This window comes from Pseudonaja textilis, chromosome Z (genome assembly GCF_049901715.1).
Source record: "Pseudonaja textilis isolate UNSWEBS1 chromosome Z, rPseTex1.2, whole genome shotgun sequence".
Classification (NCBI taxonomy): domain Eukaryota; kingdom Metazoa; phylum Chordata; class Lepidosauria; order Squamata; family Elapidae; genus Pseudonaja; species Pseudonaja textilis.
In genome coordinates this window covers 55,943,663-55,970,083 of record NC_142008.1, presented here as the reverse complement: position 1 = coordinate 55,970,083, position 26,421 = coordinate 55,943,663, and the positions used below count along the sequence as shown (strand labels likewise).

Sequence of the window (26,421 nt, the reverse complement as noted above, 5' to 3'; positions counted from 1 at the left end):
AAAATTGAATTAATGGAAAAAGAGGAGTTAGCACAAAAAAATTAAAAATGCTAAACAGAATTATTTCGAAGATGCTAACAAATCAGGCAGTTGGTTAGCTTATAAACTTAGAAAGGAAAGAGAATCAAGAAGGATAAACCAACTAACAGATGAACAAGGACATGTCTGCTATAGAAATGCAGAGAAGAAAAAACTTATACAAGAATATTATGGAAAATTGTATTATCAAGAGAATATTCAAGAAGAAAGAATTAAGCAATATTTACAGAATGCGAATTTACCTCAGATACCCAAAGACATTGAAATAATGTTAGAAGGGACCATAATGATGATGGAACTAGCAGAAGCTTTTTAAAAAATAAACATTGGAAAAGCACCAGGTCCAGATGGTTTGCCAGTGAAATTTTATAAGACATTTCAGGAAACACTGAATCTTCAATTACTAGAAGTTATGAATGAAGTTATGTCAAAGAAGAGAATGCCTAAAACATGGTCAGAAGCATACATTACACTTATACCGAAGGAAGATACAGACCCACAGCAAGTTAAAAACTATAGACCTATATCCCTATTAAACTGAGACGATAAAATCTTTGCTTCAATTTTGGCAGAAAGACTGAAAAGATATTTAAATAACTCTATTCATCCTGATCAAAATGGATTTCTGCCAAATTAAAGATAATATGAGAATAATTCTGGATACTTTGGAATATTATGAGGCACATCCTGAAAAGCAAATATCTTTGATGTTTTCAGATGCACAGAAAGCCTTTGAGAATGTGAGTTGGCGATTTATGTTACTACAACTGGAACAAATGGGCTTTGGTAAAAAATTTATTCAAGCCACAGAAACGATATACTATAAGCAAACTGCAAAGGTTATGATAAATGAAGAATTAACAGATTCTATAGATATAAGAAAAGGGACTAGACAAGGTTGTCCACTGTCACCTCTGTTGTTTGTGTTGACATTGGAAGTGCTGAATAGGAACATTAAAGAAGAAAAAGAAATAAAAGGAATGAAAATTAAAAAGGAAGAGTACAAATTGTGAGTCTTTGCAGATAACGTGATATTTATACTAGAGGACCCAATGGAAACAGCACCTAAATTAATAGAAAGAATAGAAGAAAATGGAAACATAGCAGGTTTGAAAATAAAGAAAGATAAAACAAAGATATTAACAATGAACATATTAGCAAGATGAAAGAAAGAGTTAGAGGAAGTCTTGGAAAACCAGGTCACGAAGTATTTAGGGATATATATAACAGCAAGATGCAATACACTGAAGGAGGATAACTATCTTAAACTCAAACAACAGATTGCGACAGATTTGATAAAATGGGAAAACTTGCAATTATCATTGATCAGGAGAATATCTACAATTAAGATGAATTTATTGCCTAGAACTTTATATTTATTCCAGACAATTCCAATCAGATTACGGAAAGAATTTTTTGAAGACCTAAATAAAATACTGTTAAAATACATTTGGCAGGGAAAGAAAGTGAGAATAAAATTTAAACTGTTACAAGATGCAAGAATAAGAGGAGGATTTGCTTTGTCCAATTGGGAATTATATTAACAGATAACAAATTTGAGAACATTAAGGAACAGTAGATTACTGACTCTAGAAGGACATGATTTGCTGTTGGGATGGCATGCTTTCCTCTGGTATAAGGGAACTAAAACACAGGGGTACTTTAGAACAGTGGTCGCCAACCAGTGGGCTGCAGCCCACTGGTGGGCCTTGAGAAAATTTTGGTGGACAGCAGAGAAATCTCACCCCCAGAGCACCCCCACAAACCAATTAATCCAGGCTGCACAGAAACACAAGGCTGTGCTGCCCACATGGCCCGCAGGAACGATCCCCGCCTACTCACTCCTTACCAGGCAAACTTGCCTGCTAAAATTGCTGTTTTCCTTTTTCTTACCATCATCTGTTCTGCTGTGTTGGGAGATTTAGATTAGCTAGGAAGCAGGAAATGGTGGGATTTCTTGTTTTCTAGCTAGTCTTTAGATCTTTGGCTCTGCCGAATCTCCCTTATGACTCTGCTTGCAAGCAAATTCAGTGCAGACGTCAGTGCAAGCAAATTTGAGAGACTGGGCTAGCCGATGGTAGGTAGATAAATCACTGAATGATTTTGTGAGCAACTCAATCTGCCTGCTTTGCCTGATTTTGGGTAAACATTGCTCTTTTTTTATAAAAAATTCAATATTTACATACATGAGTTAATTTTGTGAGTTAATTTTGTGAGTTCGCTTGCTAGCAAATTTTATGAGTTTGCTTGCAAGCAAATTTTATGTGACAGACTGAGCTAGCCAATGGAAGATAGATAGATCTCTGAATGAATCTGTGATTCTGTAAACAACTTAATCTGCCTGCCTACTTTACCTGATTTTGGGTAAAAGTTGCTTTTTTATATAAAAAATTCAATATTTATATAAATATTTGTAATATTTACATACAAGCCATGCCCAGCCAGTCACATGACCACCAAGCCACACTCACAAATTAAAAATCTTTTTAAAAAATGGAGTGTGAGGTGTGTGCGTGTTTGGCCTCTTGGGCCTCAGGAAAGCTTCCTAGGAGCAAAAACACCCCGCAGGAGGCTTTCCTGGGGCCTAGGAGGCCAAAAAAATGGAGTGTTGGTGGGTGCTGCAAAAAAAAAGAAGAAGCCGTGCCCACCTAGTCACATGATCCTGCTCACGTAGCCACTCCTACCTAGCCACACCCACAGAAAGCAGTAGTAAAAATATTTTCATCCCACCCCATATGCCTTAGTAGATGACTACAGTAGAGATGGGTTTTGTTATCTGCTAAAAGAAAAACAGAAGTATTGCAACAATTCGGGCAATGGGTAACACTTGTAGAGTGATGGTATGGTTATAAGATATGCCAGCTGAAAACAGACAGGGAAACAGAGTTTATGTCTGGCAAGTTCCAAAAATGGTTAAGCAGTTCAGGCATAAGGCATAGACAAATGAATCCATATCCGCCGGCTGAAAACAGAATGGCTGAAAGAAGGAATGGTGTGATGAAGGACTCATTGCTCGCAGGCATGAGTAAAGTATAAATTATATAATTAACAGGATATGGAGTGTGGCAATAAAGGAAATGCCATATTTCGTGTTGTATGGAAGGAAACCCTCCTTGGCTTATCTAAGGACATTTGACAGTTATGCCTGGGTCCATATTCCAAAAGGCACCAGGAGGAAAGGACAAAAAAAAAAAGGGCCAGGAAGTTTATGTTTGTTGGGTATGAGCCAGGATCCAAAGACTACAGGTTTACAGAAGGAACTAGAAAGGTAGTGATGTCAAGATCTGCTAGTTTTGCAGAGCAGAATAACTGCGATAGGGTGCATGCTAATCATGAGGTATTCATGCCAATGCTTAGTATTAATTTACTGGAAGGCAGCTTGATAAAGGAGAGACAGGAAACTGGATCAGAAGTAGATATAGAAGAGGGTAGACCAATAATACCAAGAAGAAACAGATAATACCAAGAAGATCTGAAAGGAGTAATAAAGTTATACCTCCTGAGCGGTTCACTGCAAGTGGGGTTAGAGTACATAGTGTTAGGCATGAGCCACAAAATTACCAGGATATGTTGTCATTGCCTAAGGTAGACCAAGAAAAATGGAAGGATGCTATGGACAGGGAAATGGAATCTATGGACATGTATCTGGTTTTTACTCCCATGAGATTACCAGAAGGGCAAGAGGCAGTAGGCTTGTTCAGAAATAATCTGGTATGTATAATTGCTAAAGGATGTAAATATGAATGTAAAAGAAGCTGTAACAGTGTTTGAAGAAATGTGGCATGTATAAAAATGGCAACAGAAGATCGCGTTGGAAGCAGCAGCAAACATGTAGACATCAAATATTAGACATCAAATGTTAGGGAGGCTGTAAAGGAGAAACTGATAAGATTACAGCAGTGTTCTACTGACTGTAATATAGCTGATATATTAACAAAGCCTGTATCTGTGGACAAAAATCAGGAATATGTTAAAGCATTTGGATTATCAACTGTTCAGCTTTAAATGGAGTAGGGTTAAGGTACTGGAGATTTAATAGCTGACCAGCTATTGTGAGGCTGCTGAAATGCTGATGCAATGAGAATGAGTCAGCAGGGTATTGCCACTTTAAGACTGAGGTTAGGTCAGCAGGGTTATTGCCACTTTAAGAAACCGTCTATATAAAGGTGGTCATGAGAGGACATATGTCTCTCTCCTCGTGTTCTATCTCCTTCATAGTTCTCTGTGCAGAGTAGTGAAGACTGATTGCTTACAAGGTATTTGCCTAATACATATAGGTATGTATATAGCAGTCTTGTATATAAACCTCTGTTAAAAGACAAAGCCTCTGCATGCTGTGTTGTGCTCCTGGGTTGTCTCACAATAGCAGTCACGCTGCAAACACTGACAGGATAGAATAAGAGAAGCTTCAGTGTGGCAAGGCTTCTGTGGGGCAAGCATAATGGAGACAAGTGGGATAGGATAGGAGCGGTTTCTCTGGGGTAAACCTGAGGGAAAGAAGGGGATAGGAGAGGAGAGGCTTCTGCGGGGCAAACCTGAGGGAGAGAAGGGGATAGAATAGGATAGGCTTCTGTGAGGCAAATCTGACAGAGAGACGGGGAGAGGTAATTAAAGGTTTCTCTGGGCAAGCAAGAGGTAGAGAAGGGCATAGGATAGAAGAGGCTGCTGTGGGGCAAACATGAGGGAGAGAAATGGATTGGATAGGAGAGGCTTCTGTGAGGCAGATATGGGGCAGAGAAATAGATAGGATAGGAGAAGCTTCTTTGAGGCAAGCCCAGCAGTTGGATTCTACTGGTTTGGCCCAGTTCGGGCAAACTGGTAGTTCCAGCAATCATTTGGCCCCACCACCCACCCCTGCCCTAGTCTGTCCTTTATTTCCATGTTTTGCAGCTCAGCTGATTCACATGGCACAGCTGATTGCCACACCTCAGCTGTTTTATGTTGTAATGACGAGGCAGTCGAGGTGTTTGATCATGATCAAATGAATCATGATGAACTTTATTGGAGTCTAGTCTTGCATTTATACACATTTTTAGTAATCCTCCAACATTGGTTAACTTTGGTTATTGCTTAACTTTCGTTACTGTTTAGCATAGTAATTAATACAATTAATTATCCCTAGTTAAAGTCTAACATATGTTTACTTCCTCTCTCTAATCCTCCTTTACATTAGTGACTTTGTTTGCCTGAGTTGTATTTGCTTTATAAACATTCATTACCTGAGGTTTGCCATCCAGATAAGAATATTCCTGCAATTACAACTCTACAGTTTTACTCAATGGGGCTGCAGTAGAAGGTAAGTATTAGAGTTGTAAATGGGTGGTTTTCAAATGCTGCCCACTCACTGAACCAGTTGAATCCCACCACTAGGCAAGCCTGAGATAGAGAAAGGGATTGGATAGGAGAGGCTTTTGTGAGGCAAGCCTGAGGGAGAAAAGGGGATAGGATGGGAGAGGCTTCTATGGGACAAGCCTGAGGGAGAAAATGGGTTTGGATAGGTGAGTCTTCTGTGGGGCAAACCTGAGGAAGAGACGTATATAGGAGAGGAGAGGAGAAGAGAGGCTTCTGTGGGGCAGACCAGAGAGAGAAGAAGGGGATAGAATAGGAGAGACTGTTGTGGGGCAAACCTGAGGGAAAGAAGGGGATAGAATAGGAGAGGCTATTGTGGGGCAGACCTGGATCGGAGAAAGAGATAGGATAGCAGATGCTTCTATGGGGCTAGCCTGAGGGAGAGAATAGGATTGGATAGGAGAGGCTTCTGTGGGGCAAACCTGAAGGGGAGAAAGAGGATAGGAGATTCTTCTGTGGGGCAAGCCTGAGGGAAAGAATGGGATTGGATAGGAGAATCTTGGGGCAAACCTGAGGGAGATAAGGAAATAGGATAGGAGAGGCTTCTGTGGGGTAAAGCAGTGGGAGAGAAGGGGATAGGACAGGATAGGATAGGCAAGGCTTTTTTTAAGCAAGGCTAAGTGGGAGAAGGGGATGGAATAGGTGAGACTCCTATGGGGCAAGCCTGAGGGAGAGACGGCTTTAGGATGGTAGAGACTTCTGTGGGTCAAATCTGAGAGAGAGAACGGGAGAGGAAAGTCTTCTAATGGGCATGCCTAAAAGAATAGGATAAGAAAGGCTTCTGTGTGGGAAATCTGAGGTGTACAACTTGGATGGCATCCCTGCTTCTGGTATGAGAAGAATAAAATTTACAGATAGTTTCAAAATCACTATGTAAGCATCTCACTATTATTTGTATGGGAAAAAATAAAAGCTAAGGTCTATATGAGAATCCCAGAATGGCTTTCAATGATGGAAGTGTGCTGTCCAGACAGTATATAGTTAATTGGGAATTGAGATAGTTAATTGGGAATTGAGAGCTGTCCCCTTAAGGGAATGCCTCGTGGTAGATGTAGTTAATGCATCATGGGAAATGAAGTTCATGTCATGTGATCACATCTGTAATCCTGATTGGTCACTGAACTGACCCTTGGTTGGGTTGGGGGAGGTTTCTTTACTCTTGCTCCGACCCCAAGATAATTAGGAAGATACTAGACAATGCAGAAATGGACAGACTTACATTGAAGATTAAACAGAAAGAAAATACAGAATATTATCAAACGTGGAACTTATTCTACCAGTGATTGGAAAAAAGGGGGTAGAGATTAAGAATGTAATCTGCACTGTTAAGCAAATATAATAACCAGACAACACAATTTTTATTTTATTATTTATTTATTTATACATTTTTCTTTATATATGCTTTGTGAACAGCATATTTTCTGGGTTGATTTGCTTACATAATACTATTCTTCCAGTTCCTAGTTTCTATCTTTGTTGTCTAGCCACTTGTAAAACAAGTCCCATGTTCAAAAGTAGTCTGCCTTCTTTTTCTTTTATCTTCAGTGTCAGTCTGTCCATTTCTGTCAGTCTAATATTTTTTTTATTATTGCTTCTTCTATAGATGTTTCCTCATTTTTCCAGTGCTGTACAAATAAAATTTTTGCTGCCAAGACATATAATATTAAATTATATCCCTTTCTCATGTGTTTTTGGCATTATGCCTAAAAAAAATAATTCTGACTATAGGTTACTATATGCTGTTTTAACTTTTTTTCTAACCATATGTGCATTTTCGTCCAATTTTTTTTTCTTTTGAACATGTCCACCACATGTAATTATATGTGCCTGGTCTTTGATGACATTTCCAACATTTGGCGGACCAGTTTTCAAAACATCTTTGCTAACCTTGTTGGCGACAAATGCCTCCTACAGAACATTTTGTACAAATTTTCTTTGTAAGTGGTTGCCATTGCCAATTTGTAATTTATTTCCCAGAGGTTTTGCCAATTATCTAATTTTATTGTATATTAAAAAAAATTGCCCATATTAACATGGTCTCTTTTACCTGGTCATCTTTCATTTTTAAAGTTAAGAAATTATATATTTTCTTTATTAGCTTTTTATCTGCCACTAGCAATATTTGATCAAATGCTATTTTCTCATTATAAAAGCCATAAGTCTGAACATCTTAACACCATTGGAAACTGGCCTTAAGTTTATGAAAAGAATAGAAGAGTATGGAGAAGTAGTAGGATTGAAAAAAAAACTAAAATAATAGTTAAAACCCTTACTGATAAACACAAAAGTGAATTGATAAAGAAAATAGATCTTCAGATAGTTAAAGTAAAATACTTGGGAATGTATTTAACAGCAAGATGTGCAACAATCAAAGAAGATAATTATATAAGGCTACTGCAAAAAATTAAATTGAAGAAATGGAAAAAATTGCAATTTTCAATGGAAGAAAGAATACAACTATAAAAATGAATATTTTGTTGAAATTACTTTTTTTGTTTCAAATGATCCCTACAAAAATCGAGAAAAAATATTTGGATGAACTAAACACAACAATTTTGAAATTTATTTGGCAAGGGAAAAAAGCTGGAATAAGATTGAAAATGTTACAAGAATCTAAGAATAATGGGGGCTTTGGGCTATCAGATTGGGAGCTTAACTACCAAGCTTCTTCATTAACGTGGGTGAAAGAACGGATAACTCTCAGACATAGAGGATTATTGTTTTTGAAAGGTCATGATCTCCAATTAGGATGGCGTGCTTTTCTATGGTATGATAAAAACAAGATTCACAGATATTTTCAAAAACATTATGTAAGGAATGTATGGGAAAAGGTGTACGCAAAAATTTGAATGAAAATACCAGATTGGCTTTCAACAATGGAAGCAAGTATTCACCCAAATTTAGTAACTCTTGAAAAAAAAATGTAACATATAAAATATTTTGAATGCAGAAGGGGAACTTAAAACCAAACGAGAACTACAGAATCAAGGTGTTGATTTGTCATGGTGGCCACATATGCAAATACAAATGAGATATGAGACTACACAATGTTTATTAAGTACCAATGAAATGTAAACAATAGGAAATTAAAACTTTATTTAAAAAAGAGAAACAAGCTTCTGTGGAGCAAACCCAGTGGTGGGCTGCTGCTGGTTCGGACCATCAGCTGGACCCCACCCCCGGCCCACCCATCCTGTCCTTTCTGGCTCAGCTGAGTTGCATGGCACATTTCTGTGTCTCAGCTGTTCTACTTACCAGAGCTGCCCTAGAAGGTAAGCAGCCGAATACAAAATTGCTGAACTTTGAACACTACATGAACTGCACATTAACAGAACTGGTTGTTAAACCAGCTGCAGCTCACCATTGGGCAAACCTGAGGAAGAGAAGTGGGATAGGATAGAAGTGGCTTCTGTGGGGGACTTCCGGTTTGCAGGGCTTCGGCGGCAGCAGGAATCCGCGATTGTGCGCGGTTTCTGCTTGTGCTTGCCGCTGGAGTGCCCCGAGCTAGCTGGCTTTGGGGCTAAAGTCACCCCATAGAGGTGGCCGAAGATAGGGAGACCAGGCAGGGTTTCAGGGGAGCTGCATCTCCCCTCCTCATCTGGCTTAACTCCCTTTTCCGAAGGCGGTAGAGTGGCAGTCAGAAATGGCCACCACAAAGAAACACTCATCCGGAAAAGAATGTGCAGGAGGAAGCTAAGAAGTGAAAGTTTGGACTGACCGGGATAAGAAGCAACATTCAAGATACCCTGGAGTTTAAATTTTTTAAAAAAGATACATCGCTCCCAAAGAAGATCCGGAAGCAGCGAATTAAAGTGAAAAGGGAAAGTTTGGTTTTTTTCACTCTCCTTCCTTATGGTGACAGAAGATGAATGAGAAATCGGAAAAACCTGCTTTGGCATCAGCAGGTAATTAAACTGGAAAATCAAAGCCAAGGGGACAATAAAGATTTCTGATCACTGAAAAAACTTTTTCTCACTGTAAGTGGGAAGGGAGAGGAAAAGAATAAGAGTAAGATTTGGCTGGAGGAGACTGCTTGGAATTTTTTAAAAAATCTAAAGTTAAACTGTAACAAGACTTCTAAAAGGTACACTTTAATTGGAACTTTGTAACTGAATTGTAACCCCAGGAAGAGAAAGTCAAAAAAGAAGAAAGTGTTAAACGAAATAGCTTGTGTGTATTTGGACTGCTTGGTGACTCTGGGACTTTTGGAAATTATATTTCAATGATTAAAAACACTTGGATGGTTGTTTAAAAATTTTTTTATAATGGCATCACTTGTGGATGAACTGAAAATAGAATTTAAAAAATATAAAGAAGAGGAACAAGAAGGGAAAGGCTCTTTTGGCTCCGTTTTTCATTTTTTAAAAATGGTGATTTCTACTTATGAGAAGCTACAAGAACAAGAAGATTGGGACAAAGATTTATTTTCTTGAACAAAATAAATGAAATGAAATATGAGAGAATTGAATTAAGAACGAATGGGAACATTTTAATTTTAAAATGTTAATTTTAATTACATGATGTTTTAAAATATAAGTGAAATGGGGGGGAAGTAACTACGCAAAATTTATAACTGTTCCCATAGAAGCATGATACTTATTTGAAAAGGAATGTGTAAAATGTTTAAGATTTAAATGAATATTAACTTATTAATGATAGAGTTCAATTGGTATGGATTGTTGTTTTTAATTATATTATATATTTATAAGTTTTCTTTTCTTAAAATAGCTTTAGAATGTACTAAGCAGAATCCGAATGAAAGTTATGTATTATATTAAGTGTTAAATTTAGGGGAAAGATATAAAGGTGTCATGCTCCAATCAATGATAACAGGAGAAATTTTGTGTTAATGAGAAAAGATAATAGATAGCTGAAACAGGACAGACAAAGGATATAAGTATAATGATTTAAATTAAGATGAAATAAATAAAATAGAATTAAGAGTGAAAAGAGGGGAGAAGCTATATAAAAAATGTAGATTGGGAATAAGATATGGAATGGCATATAAAAGTGAGCATGAACTTGAATTTATGTCTGTACGAAGAGATGTAACCCGGGATCAAGCTGCTTTCCAAAAAGATGTTTTATGTTTTTTATGTTTTGTGTTTTGTTTGTATATGTTTGTTTTTAAAAATTTAATTAAATTTTTGGGAAAAAAAGAAGAAGTGGCTTCTGTGGGGTAAGCCTGAGGGAGAGAAGAAGATAGGATAGAATCGTCTTCTGCGGGAAGTAGCGGATTAAGGCTCACTGGTGCCCTAAGCACTGACAAATCTTGGTTCCCATATCTTGGACGCCATATTCTCAACTTTGTGGTGCCCCCTTTGGACCCATGCTTAGTCTGCTTACTGGTTAATTCTTCACTGTCTGTGGGGCAAACCTGAGGGAGAGGCTTCTGTGGAGTAAATCTCAGGGGATAGATAAGAGAAACTTCTGTAGTGCAAGTCTTCTGTGGGGTAAACCTGAGGGAAAGAAAAGGATAGGATAGGAGAAGCTTTTGTGGACAAACCTGAGGGAGAGAAGGGGGATAGGTTAAGAGAGACTTTTGTGGAGCAAGCCTGACTGAGAGAAGGTGATAGTTTAAGAGAAATTTCTGTGGGGCTAGCCTGAAGGGGACAGGCTTACAACAGGCTTCTGGGGGGCAAACTAGAGGGAGAGAAGGGGATAGGATAGGAGAGATTTCTGTGGGCAAACCTCAGGGAATAGATAAGGCAAGCTTTTGTAGGGCAAAACTGAGGATGAGAAAGAAATACGATAGGAGAGGCTCCTGTGTGACAAGCCTGAGGGGAAGACTTGGATAGGACAGGAGAGACTTCTGTGGAGCAAGCAGAGGAATCCACAAAAGAGCAGAGGTGGTGGAAGGAGAGACCAGCAGGTAATTCAAGAGAGAGAGGAGAGAGGGTGTTGTGGAGCGGCGGAGATACGAGGCTGAGCCAAAGCGTCGTTTCAAAAGGCTTTATTCAGATGAATAAAGGGTTGCCGCGTCTGCCAGGCTAACTCGGCAGATCAGCTGGCGGCAACAGCTGATGCCGTTTGACAGCTCCTTTTATAGCCGGCTGTCAAACGGCATCAGCCAATGGGAGCAGTCGGCGCTCCCGCTCGAATGGCGGACCTGGTTGGGAACTCCAGCCAGTTCTATAGACACAACAGAGGGAGAGAGAGAAATGAAGAAGGGCCAACCAGCCTCATGAATACCATCTCATCACATGACCCACCTGCTGGACAAGACTGACCATCACCCCTCCATGTGACCTGCCTGCTGAGGGAAGACTGACCACCATGACACTACATTACCCAGGCCAGTAGATGTGCCTGAGAGAGGGACTAGTGTGGACCGGTGGCCATACCAAGAGGGCCAAGAGAACCCAGACTCCAGCGGCCCTTTTGGGTGTAGTGCTACATGTACATTCAGTGAAAGACTCAGAGCCTTTCAGATATTGTTGAGCTATAATTCTAGGTCCTATAAGTTGCAGTATAGTAGAAACCAGAGAGTTACACAGACTTAATCAAAGAAAAGTAGCAAATATAGAAACTAGGATGCACAATTCTTTGTGTGTGCATCAGGGGTGGGATTCTACTGGTTCAGGCCAGTTTGGGTGAAACACATGTTAATTTTACATCCGGTTCAGCGAACTGGTAGTTCTGAAGAACAGCTGGCTCCGCCCACCTCTCCCCTCCTCGGCGTCCCCATGAGGCCCGTCTGGCTCCCAGGTAAGTGTAGGATAGCCTCCTGGCAGCAAAAAGGGGATGAAGGGGGGGTCTGGCGCCACTGCCCCCATGTTTTTGCTCTCAGGAGGCTCCAGGGAGGCTTGCTAGGCCGAAAATGGGGCATAGGGGGTCTGCTGCTGCCCTCCCAACCCAGTTTTTGCTCTCAGGAGGCTCCAGGGAGGCTTGCTAGGCCCAAAACAGGGTGTGGGGGAGTCCAGCGCTGCCGCCCCCCTCAGTTTTTGCTCCTAGGAGACTCCAGGGAGGCTTGCTAGGCCCCGTTTTAGGCCTAGGAGGCCTCTCTGCAGCCTCCTGGGAGCATCCAGCCATCTATTGTTTATCCAAAAGACATTTGGAGCTAATACAGTATTGATTACTGCCTTGGGAATGTTCTAGGTCAGGGGTCCCCAAACTTGGCAACTTTAAGACTTGTGGACTTCAACTCCCAGAATTCTCCAGCCAGCATAGCATAGCTGGCTAGAGAATTCTGGGAGTTGAAGTCCCCAAATCTTAAAGTTGCCAAGTTTGAAGACCTCTGTTCTAATAAACAAAACCATGCAGTCTCCTAAAACTGTTGGAGCCAATCTTCTTTCTTTTATTCCATATCCTCCTCTTCCAAACTAGTAAGTTACTCTGCTTTTTCATGCCAGGCTTAGTATGGTAAGTTAAGAGTGGATTTTGTAGAGAACAGCTTACCTTTAGGTCTCATACATTTGCTCAATGCATACATTACACAATTTCCAAAGCATAATTCAGACTATTCAGCAGTTTGCCTAGCTGCCGCTTCATTACTTCTATTGTTGTCACAATCTTTATGGAGTCCAATGGTCTTTTAAATTTGACAAACAAAAAACAATAAATATTTCTCACAAATATTTTCCCTCTTCCATTTTGTGATTCGATATTTAACATACAAAATTATGTGCTGTGTTACTATTCAGGAAGTTTGCAAACTTGCGGTTTTTGTTGTTGGAAGGCAACTCTTTAATTTGAAGATGGTGGTAAATTCTTGGTAATAAAATGGCAAGTAGAAAGGCTCACTTCTACTTGCCATTTAGAAAGGGTTAGAAAGAATGAGAAGGTTAACCTTTGCTTTGTTTCCAATCTCCTTTACTTGACTTGGTCTTCATAAAAAGTAGCTTTGGAATTGAAGCCATGTGTTAAAACAAAATTCTTTCTGTTTAAATACAAGTATGCAAAAAGTTTCAAGATTAATCCAAGATGTTTAATGGCTTTAAATATCTGGGTGTTGTACTAAGGTTTAAGTCAGAGGTCTTCAAACTTGGCAACTTTAAGACTTGTGGACTTCAACTCCCAGAATTCTCCAGCCAGCAATGCTGAGTTGAAGTCCACAAGTCTCAAAGTTGCCAAGTTTGGGGACCCCTGGTTTAAGTAGAAAGAGGTTCCAGCTGAAAATACCATGAGTAGCATAGAGATACAAGTGAAACTCGAAAAATTGGAGTATCTGCAAAAGTTCATTTATTTCAGTAGTGCAACTTAAAAGATGAACTTAATATATGAAAACTTCCTAGAATGCATATGGGTCAATATAAAAGAAAAAAAGAATGACATGGCCATAGGTGTATATTATAGGTCACCCAATCAAGCAGAAAATATAGATGTCCTTTTTGCCAGCCAACTAACAAACATATGCAGGAAACACACAACAATAGTAATGGGATACTTCAATTATCCTCATATCAATTTGGAAAACTAATTCTGCACCAAGTGAGAAATCAAATAAGTTCCTAACCAACCTAGCTGACAACTTTGCTGTCCAAAAGGCAGAGGGTAAAACTAGAGGGATAGCCATACTGGACTTAATTCTTACAAACAGAGAAGAAGTGATAGAGGAGTTGAAACTGCAGGAACCTTGGGTGAGAGTGACCATGTCATACTAGAATTCAACATAACATAGACACAAGCAACAGAACATAATGACACCAGAGTCTTGGATTTTAAAAGAGCTGATTTCAATAAACTCAGAAAGAACTTGGGAAAGATTCCATGGATGAAAATCCTAAAGGAGAAAACAACTCAAGAATCTTGGGAAACTCTAAAAAGTATGATCATAGAAGCCCAGACCAGCACAATACCACTGAGAAAGAAAAACAAGAAATCCAAGAAGAAACCAGCATGGCTGCAGAAAGATCTCTCTGGCAAATTGAAGGAAAAAAAGGACAAGTACAAAAAATGGAAAGAAGGACATACAACTAAGGCAGAATATCAGCAGATAGCCAGAATCTGCAAAGATGAAGTCAGAATAGCAAAGGCTCAGAACAAACAAAGACTTGCAACAAAAGTCAAAGATAATTTAAAAAGTTTCTTCTAACATAAAAATAACAAGAAAAAAAATCAAGGAAACAGTTGGTCCACTAAAGAGAGAAGATGGCAAGGAAATAACAGGCAACACAGAGAAAGCAGAACTGCTTAACTCATTCTTTGCATCCGTCTTCACGCAAAAAGAAACTATAACTCAACCCACCAAAAACATAACTGTAAAAGACAGACCAGAAATAAAAGTTAAAATAAGCAAAAAAAATAGTAAGAGAACACCTGTCTGATCTTGATGAAAACAAATCACGGGGCCTGATGGATTACATCCCAGAGTTTCAAAGGAGCTGGCAGAGGTCATCTCAGAACCACTGCACTATATCTTTCAAAAATCCTGGAGCACCAGGGAACTACCAGAGGACTGGAAAAGAGCTGATGTGGTTCCCATCTTCAAAAAAGGAAATAAAACAGACCCAGGAAATTATAGACCAATCAGCCTAACATCAATATCCGGGAAGATACTGGAAAAGATAATAAAAAACCAGATCTGCCAACATCTAGAAACAAGTAAAGTAATAGCTAGCAGTCAGCACAGGTTTGTTAAAAACAGATCATGCCAAACCAATCTTATTTCATTCTTCAACATAGTGACTAAATTAGTAGACCAGCAAAATATTGTGGATATAATATATTTAGATTTCAGCAAGGCATTTGACAAAGTAGACCACAACCTACTTCTTAGTAAGCTAGAAAAAAGTGGAATAGATAGCACCACCACTAGATGGACTCACAACTGGCTGGCAAACCATACTCAACGAGTAGTCCTTAATGGGTCTAAGTCTACATGGAGGGAAGTAAGCAGTGGGGTGCCACAAGGTTCTGTCTTAGGCCCAGTACTCTTCAATATCTTCATTAACGACTTAGACGAGGGAATAGAAGGGGAACTTACCAAATTTGCAGATGATACTAAGCTGGCAGGAATAGCTAATATCCAAGAAGGTAGGCTCAAGATCTAGATGGATCTTGACAGACTAGAACACTGGGCCATATCTAATAAAATGAAATTCAATGTAGAGAAAAGTAAAGTCCTACACTTAGGCAAGAAAAACCAAAAAGTACACATATAGACTGGGTGAAACCAGGCTTAATATCAGTAATTGTGAGAGGGATCTTGGAGTCTTAGTGGACAACCAGCTAAATATGAGCCAGCAGTATGCAGCAGCAGCCAAAAAAGCTAATGCAATTCTAAGTTGTATTAACAGAGGGATACAATCAAGATCAAGGGAAGTACTAATATCACTCTATAAAGCCTTACCAAGACCACACCTAGAGTACTGCATCCAGTTTTGTTCACCACATTATAAAAAAGATGTTGAGACTCTAGAAAAAGTACAGAGAAGAGCAACCAGGATGATTAGGGTACTGGAGGCTAAAACATACAACAAACAGTTGCAGAAACTGGGCTTGGGTAGTCTAGTAAAGAGAAGGACCAGGGGAGACATGATAGCAGTCTTCCAATATTTGAGGGGCTGCCACAGGGAGGAAGGGGTCAAGCTATTTTCTAAAGTGCCTGTAGGCCAAACAAGGAATAATGGATGGAAACTGAACAAGGAAAGATTTAACCTGGAAATAAGGAGAAACTTTCTAACAGTGAGAACAATCAACCAATGGAACAGCTTGCCCTTGGAATTTGTGGGAGCGCCATCACTTGAGACTTTCAAGAAGAGATTGGACTGCCATTTGTCAGAAATGGTGTAGGGTTTCCCACTTGGGCGGGGGGTTGGACTAAATGACCTACAAGGTCCCTTCCAACTCTGCTTATCTGTTTGATCTGTCTGTTTATATGAGATTGACTCATTACATGCAAAGCTCAAGCCATAATGTGTCATAATTGAGATGATTATGGCTTACAGCTCATGAAAAACCCAAATCCACAATCTCAGAAAATTAGAATATTGTGAAAAGGTTCAATATTCTAGACTCAAAGTGTCCCACTCTAATCAGCTAATTAAGCCATAACACCTGCAAAGGGTTTCTGAGCCTTTACATGGTCTCTCAGTCTGGTTCAGTAGGAATCACAATCATGGGAAAGACCGCTGAAGTGACAGTTGTGCAGAAAACCATAAGAAGTTGGATGTCCCCAAAGTGCTGTATCAAAGCACATCAATAGAAAGTTATGTGAAAGGGAAAAGTGTGGGAGAAAAAGGTGCACAAGCAGCAGGGATGACCGCAGCCTGGAGAGGAGTGTCAGGACAAGGCCATTCAAAAGCATTGGGGACTTTCACAAGGAGTGGAGTGAGGCTGGAGTCAGTGCATCAAGAGCCACCACACAGAGACGGATCCTGGATATGGGCTTCAAATGTTGTATTCCTCTTGTCAAGCCGCTCCTGAACAACAAACGTCAGAAGCATCTTACCTGAGCTAAAGAAAAACAGACCTGGTCTGTTGCTCAGTGGTCCAAAGTCCTCTTTTCTGATGAGAGCAACTTTTGCATCTCATTTGGGAACCAAGGACCCAGAGTCTGGAGGAAGAATGGAGAGGCACACACTGCAAGATGCTTGAAGTCCAGTGTGAAGTTTCCACAGTCTGTGTTGATTTGGGGAGCCATGTCATCTGCTGGTGTTGGTCCATTGTGCTTTATTAAGACCAGGGTCAACATAGCCATCCACCAGGAGATTTTGGAGCACTTCATGCTTCCTTCCACAGACGAGCTTTATGAGGATGGTCACTTCATTTTCCAGCAGGACTTGGCACCTGCCCACACTGCCAAAAGCACCCAAACCTGGTTCAGTGACCATGGGATTACTGTGCTTGATTGGCCAGCAACAATCTATGGAGCATTGCCAAGAGAAAAATGAGAGACATGAGACTGAACAATGCAGAAGAGCTGAAGGCCGCTATTGAAGCATCCTGGTCTTCCATAACACCTCAGCAGTAGCCACAGGCTGATAGCTTCCATGCCATGCTGCATTGAGGCAGTAATTGCTGCAAAAGGGGCCCAAACCAAGTACTGAGTGCTTATACTTTATGCATGCTTATACTTTTCAGAGGTCCAATATTGTTATATGTGCAATCCTTGTTTTATTGATTGCAAGTAATATTCTAATTTTCTGAGATTGTGGATTTGGGGTTTTCATGAGCTGTAAGCCATAATCATCACAATTATGACAAATCACGGCTTGAACTATCTTGCTTTGCAAATAATGAGTCTATCTCATATATTAGTTTCACCTTTTAAGTTGCATTACTGAAATAAATGAACTTTTGCATGATATTCTGATTTTTCAAGTTTCACCTGTACATGGTAGCTTTCTTTCTTTCTTTCTTTCTTTCTTTCTTTCTTTCTTTCTTTCTTTCTTTCTTTCTTTCTTTCTTTCTTTCTTTCTTTCTTTCTTTCTCTTAAAAGGAAGAAGAAAAAGAAAGAGGGACGAATGAGAGAAAGAAAGGGAGGGAAGGGAGATAGAGGGAAAGGAAAGGAATGTGAATGAGATATGGATGGATAGACAGATGGATAGAAAGAGGGAGGGAGGGAGGGCAAGAGAAAGGAGAGGAAGGAAGGACCACAAACCTTGGCACTAGATGCTTCAGAGGGTGCTTTGAAACAGCACAGCAATCCAGGGCTGGAAGGGACCTCAGAGGTCATCTAGTCCAACCCCGCATTGTTAGAGCATTGTTAAAGTGAGTTTCTATCTTTTGATCCACCCAGTCACATGACCACCAAGCCGCACCCACAAATTAGGCCATGCCCACAGAACTGGTTGTTAAGAAATTTGAATCTCACCCCTGGTGTCCATATTGTTATATACAGAAATATTTTAATTGTAGCAAGGTAGAATAAAATAACCACATCACACTTTCTAATGTACATTGTTTTCTATAAGCCTGATTGAAATACACCTTTAATTTTTGTGAATTTTGCTTCTTCCCAGAATAAACTGTTTTGCTGTTTAGGTCTTGAAGTATGAAATACAATCCTACATTCTTACTTAGGTTGAAATGCTGTTGTCAGTAATTGTGATGAGGAAATAGTTTTGCCAAGGTAGCTATTTAGAAGTCTTTAAAATCATACATGTTTATGAATAACTTTATTAGGAAGATGGGCAAATCAGCATTCCACTTATGGGTAATACAAGAAAGAAATTATTTCAGAAATCATAAAGACATAAATTATTAATTGCAGAAGTAAATATTAAATAATTATAGATTTTGAGATTTAAAAAAATCATAATTCAAAATATATAATTGTTATGGATTCAAGAATGGTTAATGACTATTGGTCATGTATAAAGGATCACTGAGGACTTTTGGGACTATATTGATTTTAAAATATTATAATGCTTTCAGGTTGACAAGCCTATTAAAGAATCAATAAATTGCACATTTCAATCATGTTATATATTTGTAGCTAATTCTTTATCAGATTTCATTTTAAGAGGCTTTAAGAAAATATTCTCATTTGGAAATAAATCTATTTCTTTCACTGAATCTTAATGGAATTGGAGGAGGGGAGTTCTATTTATTATCTTCTATTTATAACTATCCTATATGCATTCAGTCTTCCCATTTTTATGTCATCATGCTTTCTCTAAATCCATTAAGGTTAGAAGGCAGTTCATGCCTTTGGACAATTTAATTCTTCTCATTCAACATACATTTCAAATAATGTTAGCAGGTCAAGTTCTACATAACAGTATATTGATTTGTAAATCATTATAATATTGCAAAGATTAAAACCATTATACTATCTTAAAAACATAAATATATTGACATTACATAAAACAGTGCACCTTTCATTTCTAATTTGAAAGAAGGCTAAATCAAGAGAAAATGTCTGATAGTCTATTTTGAAAAAAAATCTTTTTTTGCTAGTAAGGCAGAAAATTCAGTGAAAACAACCAGAAAAATTAGATACACTTTGAATAACTGGAGAGCTTGTCAGTTATTCTGTTTAGCTTCTCATATTGGTTGTCTTGCTTTGCATCTCGGAATCTTTGCTTCAGTATATGGATGCATCATCATATGGACCCAAGTGAGATGAATGCATTCTTGGGCTGGAGGGAGAGATTCTACTATGACAAGGGGACAATTGTTTGTACAGGAGTTTTAGGTGCCTTCTGAATTTCACTCCAACAAAGACATAGAGGATTGGGTTGATGCAGCAGTGACAGTAGGCCACTTTGCGACTGATATCAAAAGCAAAAAAGATATGATTGCGAGTTTGACATTCTGGCTTGATGACAAGTTGAATAGACAAAACGTACACAAAGTTAAACACATTGTAAGGAGCCCAACTCAGGAAAAAGACAACCACAATAGCAAATATGAGTCTCACAGTTCTGTACTTCCTCTGAGATCGAGTTCTAAGCAAAATTTTAAGCATCCCAATGTAACAAGCTACTATAACAAGAAAAGACAGGAGGAAAAATGTCACTTGCAGGCTCATCTCTATTAGTTTCCAGATGAATGACTCTTCATACTCACAGTGTTGTTTGCCATTGTTATCAATTATGACTTCAGTAAAAATGATCTCAGGTACTGCAACCATTATACTGCTGCTCCAAATGGTCATGCTCACCAGAATGCTACATTTTTTGGTCTGTGTTCTCATGGTTGATAAGGGATCAACCACAGCCAGGTACCGCAGAATAGTCATGATAGTGAGAAAGATGACACCACCATAGTAGCTGATAGAAAAGATAGCACTTACTGCTTTGCAGAGAAAATCACCAAAAATCCATCCATAATAATGATATATAATCCAGAAAGGCAGAGTGCATGAGAAGATCAAGTCAGTGATGCAAAGATTCAGGATGAAGAGGTTTGTTAAAGATTTGAGGTTTTCATATTTCATCACGATCCACAAGACAAGGCTATTTCCTACCAAGCTGAAGAAGAAAATCAGAGAATAAAGGATGCAAGTAAACATAGCACTGAACCTGGAGGTCTCATCCATATTGCAATAATTTGTTTCTATTGGGGTATAATCATAAAATGTTGAATTTGAGGTCCATTGATTATCATCTGTTAGGTTAGTCATTGCGATTTGTTGCAAGTTTTCTCACTTCTGCAACTGTGAGGAGTACTTCTGAAACAAACAGGCTAAAAAGTATTGGTAATAGCAGAACAAAGAAAAGAGGAAGGAAATTATTCAATCACCTGCTATGCACTCATCTCTGAAATTCTAATAATGTGTTTCCCCAAAAATAAGAGCTATCCCAAAAATAAATCCTAGCATGGTTTTTGCCTGAGTGCCAAATATAAGCCCTGCTCCCCAAATACGCCCTACTTAACCATCTACACAGCCAGCTGGCCACCCATTCTGTCACAGACATGAGGTGAAAAGAGGGGGTGAAGCTGCCCCACACGCTCACTGGCTTACCTCATGGCCCCCATAACCAGGCTATCCATGCCCCAACAACTGCCTCGTGGCGGCAGCACCAGCAGCCACTTACAGCAGGAGCCCACATGGCTGCTGGTCCAGTTCTTCTGCTTGCTTGTGGCCACAATGGAGCAGGAGGCTGAGCAATGTGCTGGTGCCATGGTCATGAGGCAAGGCAGGGGGTAGAGCTGTCCCACATGCCCCACACTGGTTTACCTCAGGGCCCCCTCAACCAGATCATTCATGCTGCAAAGCCTGCCTCGCGTTGTGACAACAGCTCTAACAGCCCCTTCCAGCAAGACCCCGCATGGCTGCCATTCCACTTCTTCTGCTTGCTCACAGCCACAATGGAGGCTGAGCGGTACACCAGTGCTGAGGCCATGAGGTGAGGCAAGGGGTAGTGGAAGACAAGGTAAGGCAGGTGAGGAGGGAATGGAGCTGCCTGATATGCACATTAGCTTACTTCAGGGCTCCTGCAGCCAAGCCACCCACTCCTAAACCTAACCCTCAATGAAATCAAGTTTGAGACCCCTGACTTAATGATAGATTTAAAGGGAATTTTATTTTGACCCCCTTAGAAGATGAGTGCAAAAAGAAAGAGCTATTCTGTCAAGTTCAAGAACAGAGTTGTAGAGGACTCTTGGGACAAGTATCTTACGGCTTTCTGCACAGAGAAGAAGTTGGATCACCATATAGCGAGCAGAGTACAATAACCTCAGTCAACAGGTACACGAGAGAAATGCAAAGAAGCGCAAGTGTGGATCAGGTTGGCAACATTTATTTCTTGAACTGGAAGGCAACATTTGTTAATAAATTGCTAATAGGAGAGCAAAGTCTTTGGTTATATGCAGGTCTGATATTCAAGCATTTGCCCTTGCAATGGCACCACAGTTAGAAATATCCCAAGAAGAATTCAAAGCCCCCCTGTAATCACTAAGGGCAAGAAAGATAATATTGAATGTGTTTCGGGCATTTATGTGTATGTATAAATATGGATGAGATGTCAATTTTCAAGACTGAAGTACAGGTAGTCCTCGACTTATAACCACAATTGAGTCCAAAATTTTGGTTGCTAAATGAAACATTTGTTACATGAATTTTCCCCATTTTACAATCTTTCTTGCCATGTTGTTAAGTGAATCACTGCAGTTATTAAATTAGTAACAGGGTTGTTAAGTGAATCTGGTTTCAGAATAGAATAGAATAGAATAGAATAGAATAGAATAGAATAGAATAGAATAGAATAGAATAGAATAGAAGCTGGAAAGAACCTTGGAGGTCTTCTAGTCCAGGCCCCTGCTCAAGCAGGAGAACCTATACTATTTCAGATAATGGCTACCTAGTCTCTTCTTAAAAATCTCCAGTAATGGACCACCCACAATTTCTGAAGGCAAGCTGTTTCACTCATTAATTGTCCTTAGTTTTTGTCTTTGCTTGCCAGATCACAAAAGGGGATCACATGACCCCAGGACACTGTAATAAATATTTATTACTGTTATAGATATGAGTCAGTTGCCAAGCATTTGAATTTTTTATCATGTGACCATGGGGATGCTGCAATGGTCATGTGAAAAATGGTCATAACTCACTTTTTAAAATGAAGTTTGTAAGTCAAGGACTACCTGTATGGCTGAAACTGCAAAACCAGATAGCAATGTCGAACTTCTGAACCTAACCCTAACCCTAACCTTAGTTCTTGAAGCAGCAAAATATACTAGCATATAATTTGTTGCTCTGATTGCCAAGCCCTTTCTACCTTAGTAATGAGGACAGCAACTGGTTGATGTCCTTGCCTTTTTCATGCAAAAAACCTCAAGGAAAGCATTTTTTTCTATTTCCCCTTCCTCCACATACAATTTTCTGGTAAGAAAACAACAGTCAGTTGATAAGGTGGGCTGGAGCAGTATTGGATGAATATAAGTGGATACTTGGAATAAGATGTTTAGACACACAAGTTATCTGACTATCTGAGTACAGGTAGTCCTTACCTTACAACAGTTCATTTAGTGTGACAATAGCATTGAAAAACATGACTTATGATTGTTTTTCACAGTTATGACCTTTCCAGCATCCCCATGATCATATGATCAAAATTCAGATGTTTGGCAACTGGTTTATATTTATGACCATTGTGATGTCCCAATGTCATGGGATCCCCTTTTGTGATCTTCTAACAAGCGAAGTCAATGGGGAAACCAGATTCTCTTAACAACTAGGTCACTAACTTATCAACTGCAGTGATTAAACTTAAGAACTGTGACAGGAAAGGTTGTAAAATGGAGCAAAAATCACTTAACAAATGTCTCACTTAACAACAGAAATGTTGGGCTCTGTTGTGGTTGTAAGTGTGAGGACTACCTATATAAGCACTAAATCTATGCTTGGGATATCAGATGAATTGAGTGAGAGCAATCAGTAATAAGCAAGCTCAGACCACAATTAGGGATGCAACTGAATCAGTGGTGGGATTCAATTTTTTTTTACTTCCGGTTCTGTGGGTGTGGCTATGTGGTCATATGACTGGGTGGGTGTAGCTAGGTGGTCATGTGACTGGATGGACATGGCTAGATGTGAGGTCAAAAGTGCAACCGGTCATAAGTGCGACGACCTGTCTTAATTTACTTTTTTCAGCCCTCTGAATGGTCCCTATGTGTAAGGAAATAAAACTCAGCTGGTCCTCAACTCACAACTACAACTGAGCCCAACATTTCTGTTGCTTAAGTGAAATGTTTGTTCAAAGTGAGTTTTACCTCCATTTAACAACCTATCTTGTCACTGTGGTGAAGTGAAGCACCGCAGTTGTGAAATGAGTGACACAGTTGTTAAGAATGCTGCGATGGTCATAAATGTGAGGACCGGTCATAAATGTGAGTACTGGTCATAATTCACTTTTTTTTAGCCCTCTGAATAGTCCCAATGTGTAGTATACAATGATGAAGTAGGGTTGAAGTAGTGTCCAGCCGGATGTTCTGAAATACCCCCAGAATAACAGCAAAAAGAGAAAAAAAAATCTGATTTTCAGCTATTTTAAGATAATTCAAGCAGCTTTTCTTCTCCAGACCAATTTCCATTTGTCCAGTGGACTCTATTTGAAGGGATGGGGGGGGGAGACGCCAGCTTTCCTGATACCAGGTCAGCCTGTATAGGCTCCAGTTTCCTCCCCTTTCCTTATTTTAACAGATTAACAACTGGACCTTGTAGGTCATCTAGTTCAATCCCCATCCCACCCAAGCAGGAGACCCTACACCATTTCTGACCAATGACAGTCCAGTCTCTTCTTAAAAGCCTCCAGTGATGAAGCTTCCACAACTTCTGAAGGCAACTTCTGTTCCATGGGTTAATTGGTCTCATTATCAGAGCATGGGTGGGAGTGGGGTCACACAGGCCCTAGACAGAGCAACTTTCAAAAAATTAAGTGAGTGGTGAAGAAAGTAGGCGAGGAGTGGAGATCAGTAATATTCAGTTACTTTTAAGACATTATGGAAGAGGAACAAGTTTCACCAGGCAAGACAGACAGAGCTGAAAGTGGATTTGAAAATGACTGTCTATAAAAAAGATGTTACACTGTATATATAAAAGGATGGCCAATTGAAAAATAAACACTTAAAATGGAAATACAATTAACAAACCAAGTGTCAGCCCTGTGCGCCCTTCTAATACAGGGCTGCCATTCCAGGGGGATACTTACCCACCTTGCTGCGGGAGTCACTGTGGAGAACTAGTGCCAAACAGCTGACCAGTGCTTCTTGGCAGAGGACTGAAGACGGCACATGCACAATCATCAGAATGGTGCTAATTTTGAATCTGAAGTGGCCAGTGTATTCCTTTTTCAGCAGCAAATCACTTGGGGTGGTGGCAGCAGCATTACATGCATGTATTTTGGGTGTGGGGAATGCAGCGTTTCCCTTATGTGGCTAATTTTACTGGGTGTGATGGAGATGGAGCTTTAGAGTGGCTTTATTAGTGGCTGACAATGCTGAGCAAGCAGATCTGACTTATTCACGCTTTGTTGCTGGTCAGTTTGTGCCATGTTTCCACATAGAGATAAAGCATTAGCAAGAACAAAGTGTGCTGTTCTTTATTTTTGGCTGCGTAGTGAAACCTGACAGGAAGTCAGATCTCGCACTTCTCCGTCATGCTGCTTGAGAGTCCAGCGTTGGGTATAACTCTGCCGTCTTATGACATTGAGCTGAGTCTGCCATAAAAAGGCTAGCCTGCACTGAGAGCCCCAGCATTTCGACTCAGCTGTTGGACATAAGAGCTATTGTCTCTGGACTCTGAGTTGTTAGCGTTCCTCACACAGAAAAGCAGGAATCGATAAAACACCATCGAACAGCTCCCAGGACTCCAGTAAAGCTCATGAGGAGAGTGGGGATCCACTCTGCTCCACGTTTCAGTTGCTTCAACTCGGTGTGGACACATCAGCGGAAAGTGAGCTCATCTCTCCCGAACACTTACTGGGGCTAATTATCATCGCGCAGCCTCCTAAAACCAGGTTGCGTGGCTCGTAAAGAGCTGATTGGACCGAACAGCTTCTCATGCTTGTTCTGGCAGTGCGAGTCTTCCCCGAGCTTCTTGAGACCCCAAACTGCAAGATCTCATGGACAGCCATCTACATGGTCCCACAGACCAAATTAGGCTGATCCCAATTTGAACCACCAAGGCTGTTAGATAGATAGGAAATACTATCTTCCTTTGGCAAGGCAGCAATCCATTCACTCTAATTGCAATGCAAGGCCCCAGGAGATCCGCTTACAAGGCCTCAAAGGCCCATGCCTCGTGGTGGGTGGCCATTTTGTGAATGAGTTCCTTCGGGTGCCATTCTTTAGTGGGCCCCAAGGCAGTGATCCTCTCTGTACTGGCCATACAGCTCAGAAGACACCCTCAAGAGGAGCTGACAGCACCTCCGGTGTTCTTCGTTAAGCAATGGAAACCGATTGGAAACCCAGCCAGGACCATCAGGCCTGCAGCACATTCAGGCCTCTGAGGCATCCAAAAGGACTCTGAAGAGGAAAAGACCACGAGTCTGATCAGCTAACAGGGAGGCTGTTATGTCCCGAGGACTCAAGGAGTTCTCACTCAGGTCCACTCACTTTGTGTGGGCGTTATTTCCCCATTCCCCATTGGTTGGTTCTCCCCAGCAGCCAGCTATAAAAGCAGGCTGCGGGGTCCAACTGGCTGCTGATTGCTGTGAGCCAGTTCCAGGCTTGGCAAGCACGGTCAGCCCTTTATTTGTAAAATAAAGTACTGTTGCACTCATGCTCTGGTTCAGCCTCTCATTGCTCAAACTTAACACTGGCGACGAGGGTGGGATGGCTACCAGAAGCACCTTGCAACCGCTGAGTCACTAGCCACCGATCTACAGCCCAGAGAGAGCGATCGGCTGGCGACAAGGAAACGCTGATCCGCAGCCAGAGAGAGCGGTCAGCTAGCGAAACGAGCAATCAAAAGAGCAAACGCAGATCCGCAGCCAGAGAAAGCGGTCTGAGTCAAATAGTTAGAAGCGTCTGTAGCCGCTTGTTAGCCCGCCACGGGGAAAGTGAAGCGCTGCGAGCCGCAGCCGCTCTGCACTTGGCGCGAAATTCAAACGGTGTCATTTGAATTTCGAGCCAGTAGGAATCACAGCACAGCGCTGTAGAGAGTCACTAACGCCCACTTTTTGGCGCGAATCAAGACAC

At 40.4% G+C, this 26,421-nt stretch overlaps 2 protein-coding genes across 4 annotated transcripts in view; both read right to left on the bottom strand.

Moving 5' to 3' along the window:
• The window catches only part of FYCO1 (FYVE and coiled-coil domain autophagy adaptor 1), a 290,511-nt gene that overhangs the window by 214,614 nt on the left and 49,476 nt on the right, over positions 1-26,421 (bottom strand). The gene's annotated exons all lie outside the window — the stretch shown is intronic.
• Positions 19,204-20,487, bottom strand: XCR1 (X-C motif chemokine receptor 1). Its single transcript, XM_026717836.2, has one exon. The coding sequence runs from the start codon at positions 20,399-20,401 to the stop codon at positions 19,361-19,363; it is 1,041 nt and encodes a 346-aa protein (XP_026573621.1). The 5' UTR covers positions 20,402-20,487; the 3' UTR covers positions 19,204-19,360.

Coding starts and splice junctions, on each gene's coding strand:
- XCR1 (XM_026717836.2), bottom strand. CDS start 20,401: ATGACTAACCTAACAGATGATAATCAATGGACCTCAAATTCAACATTT.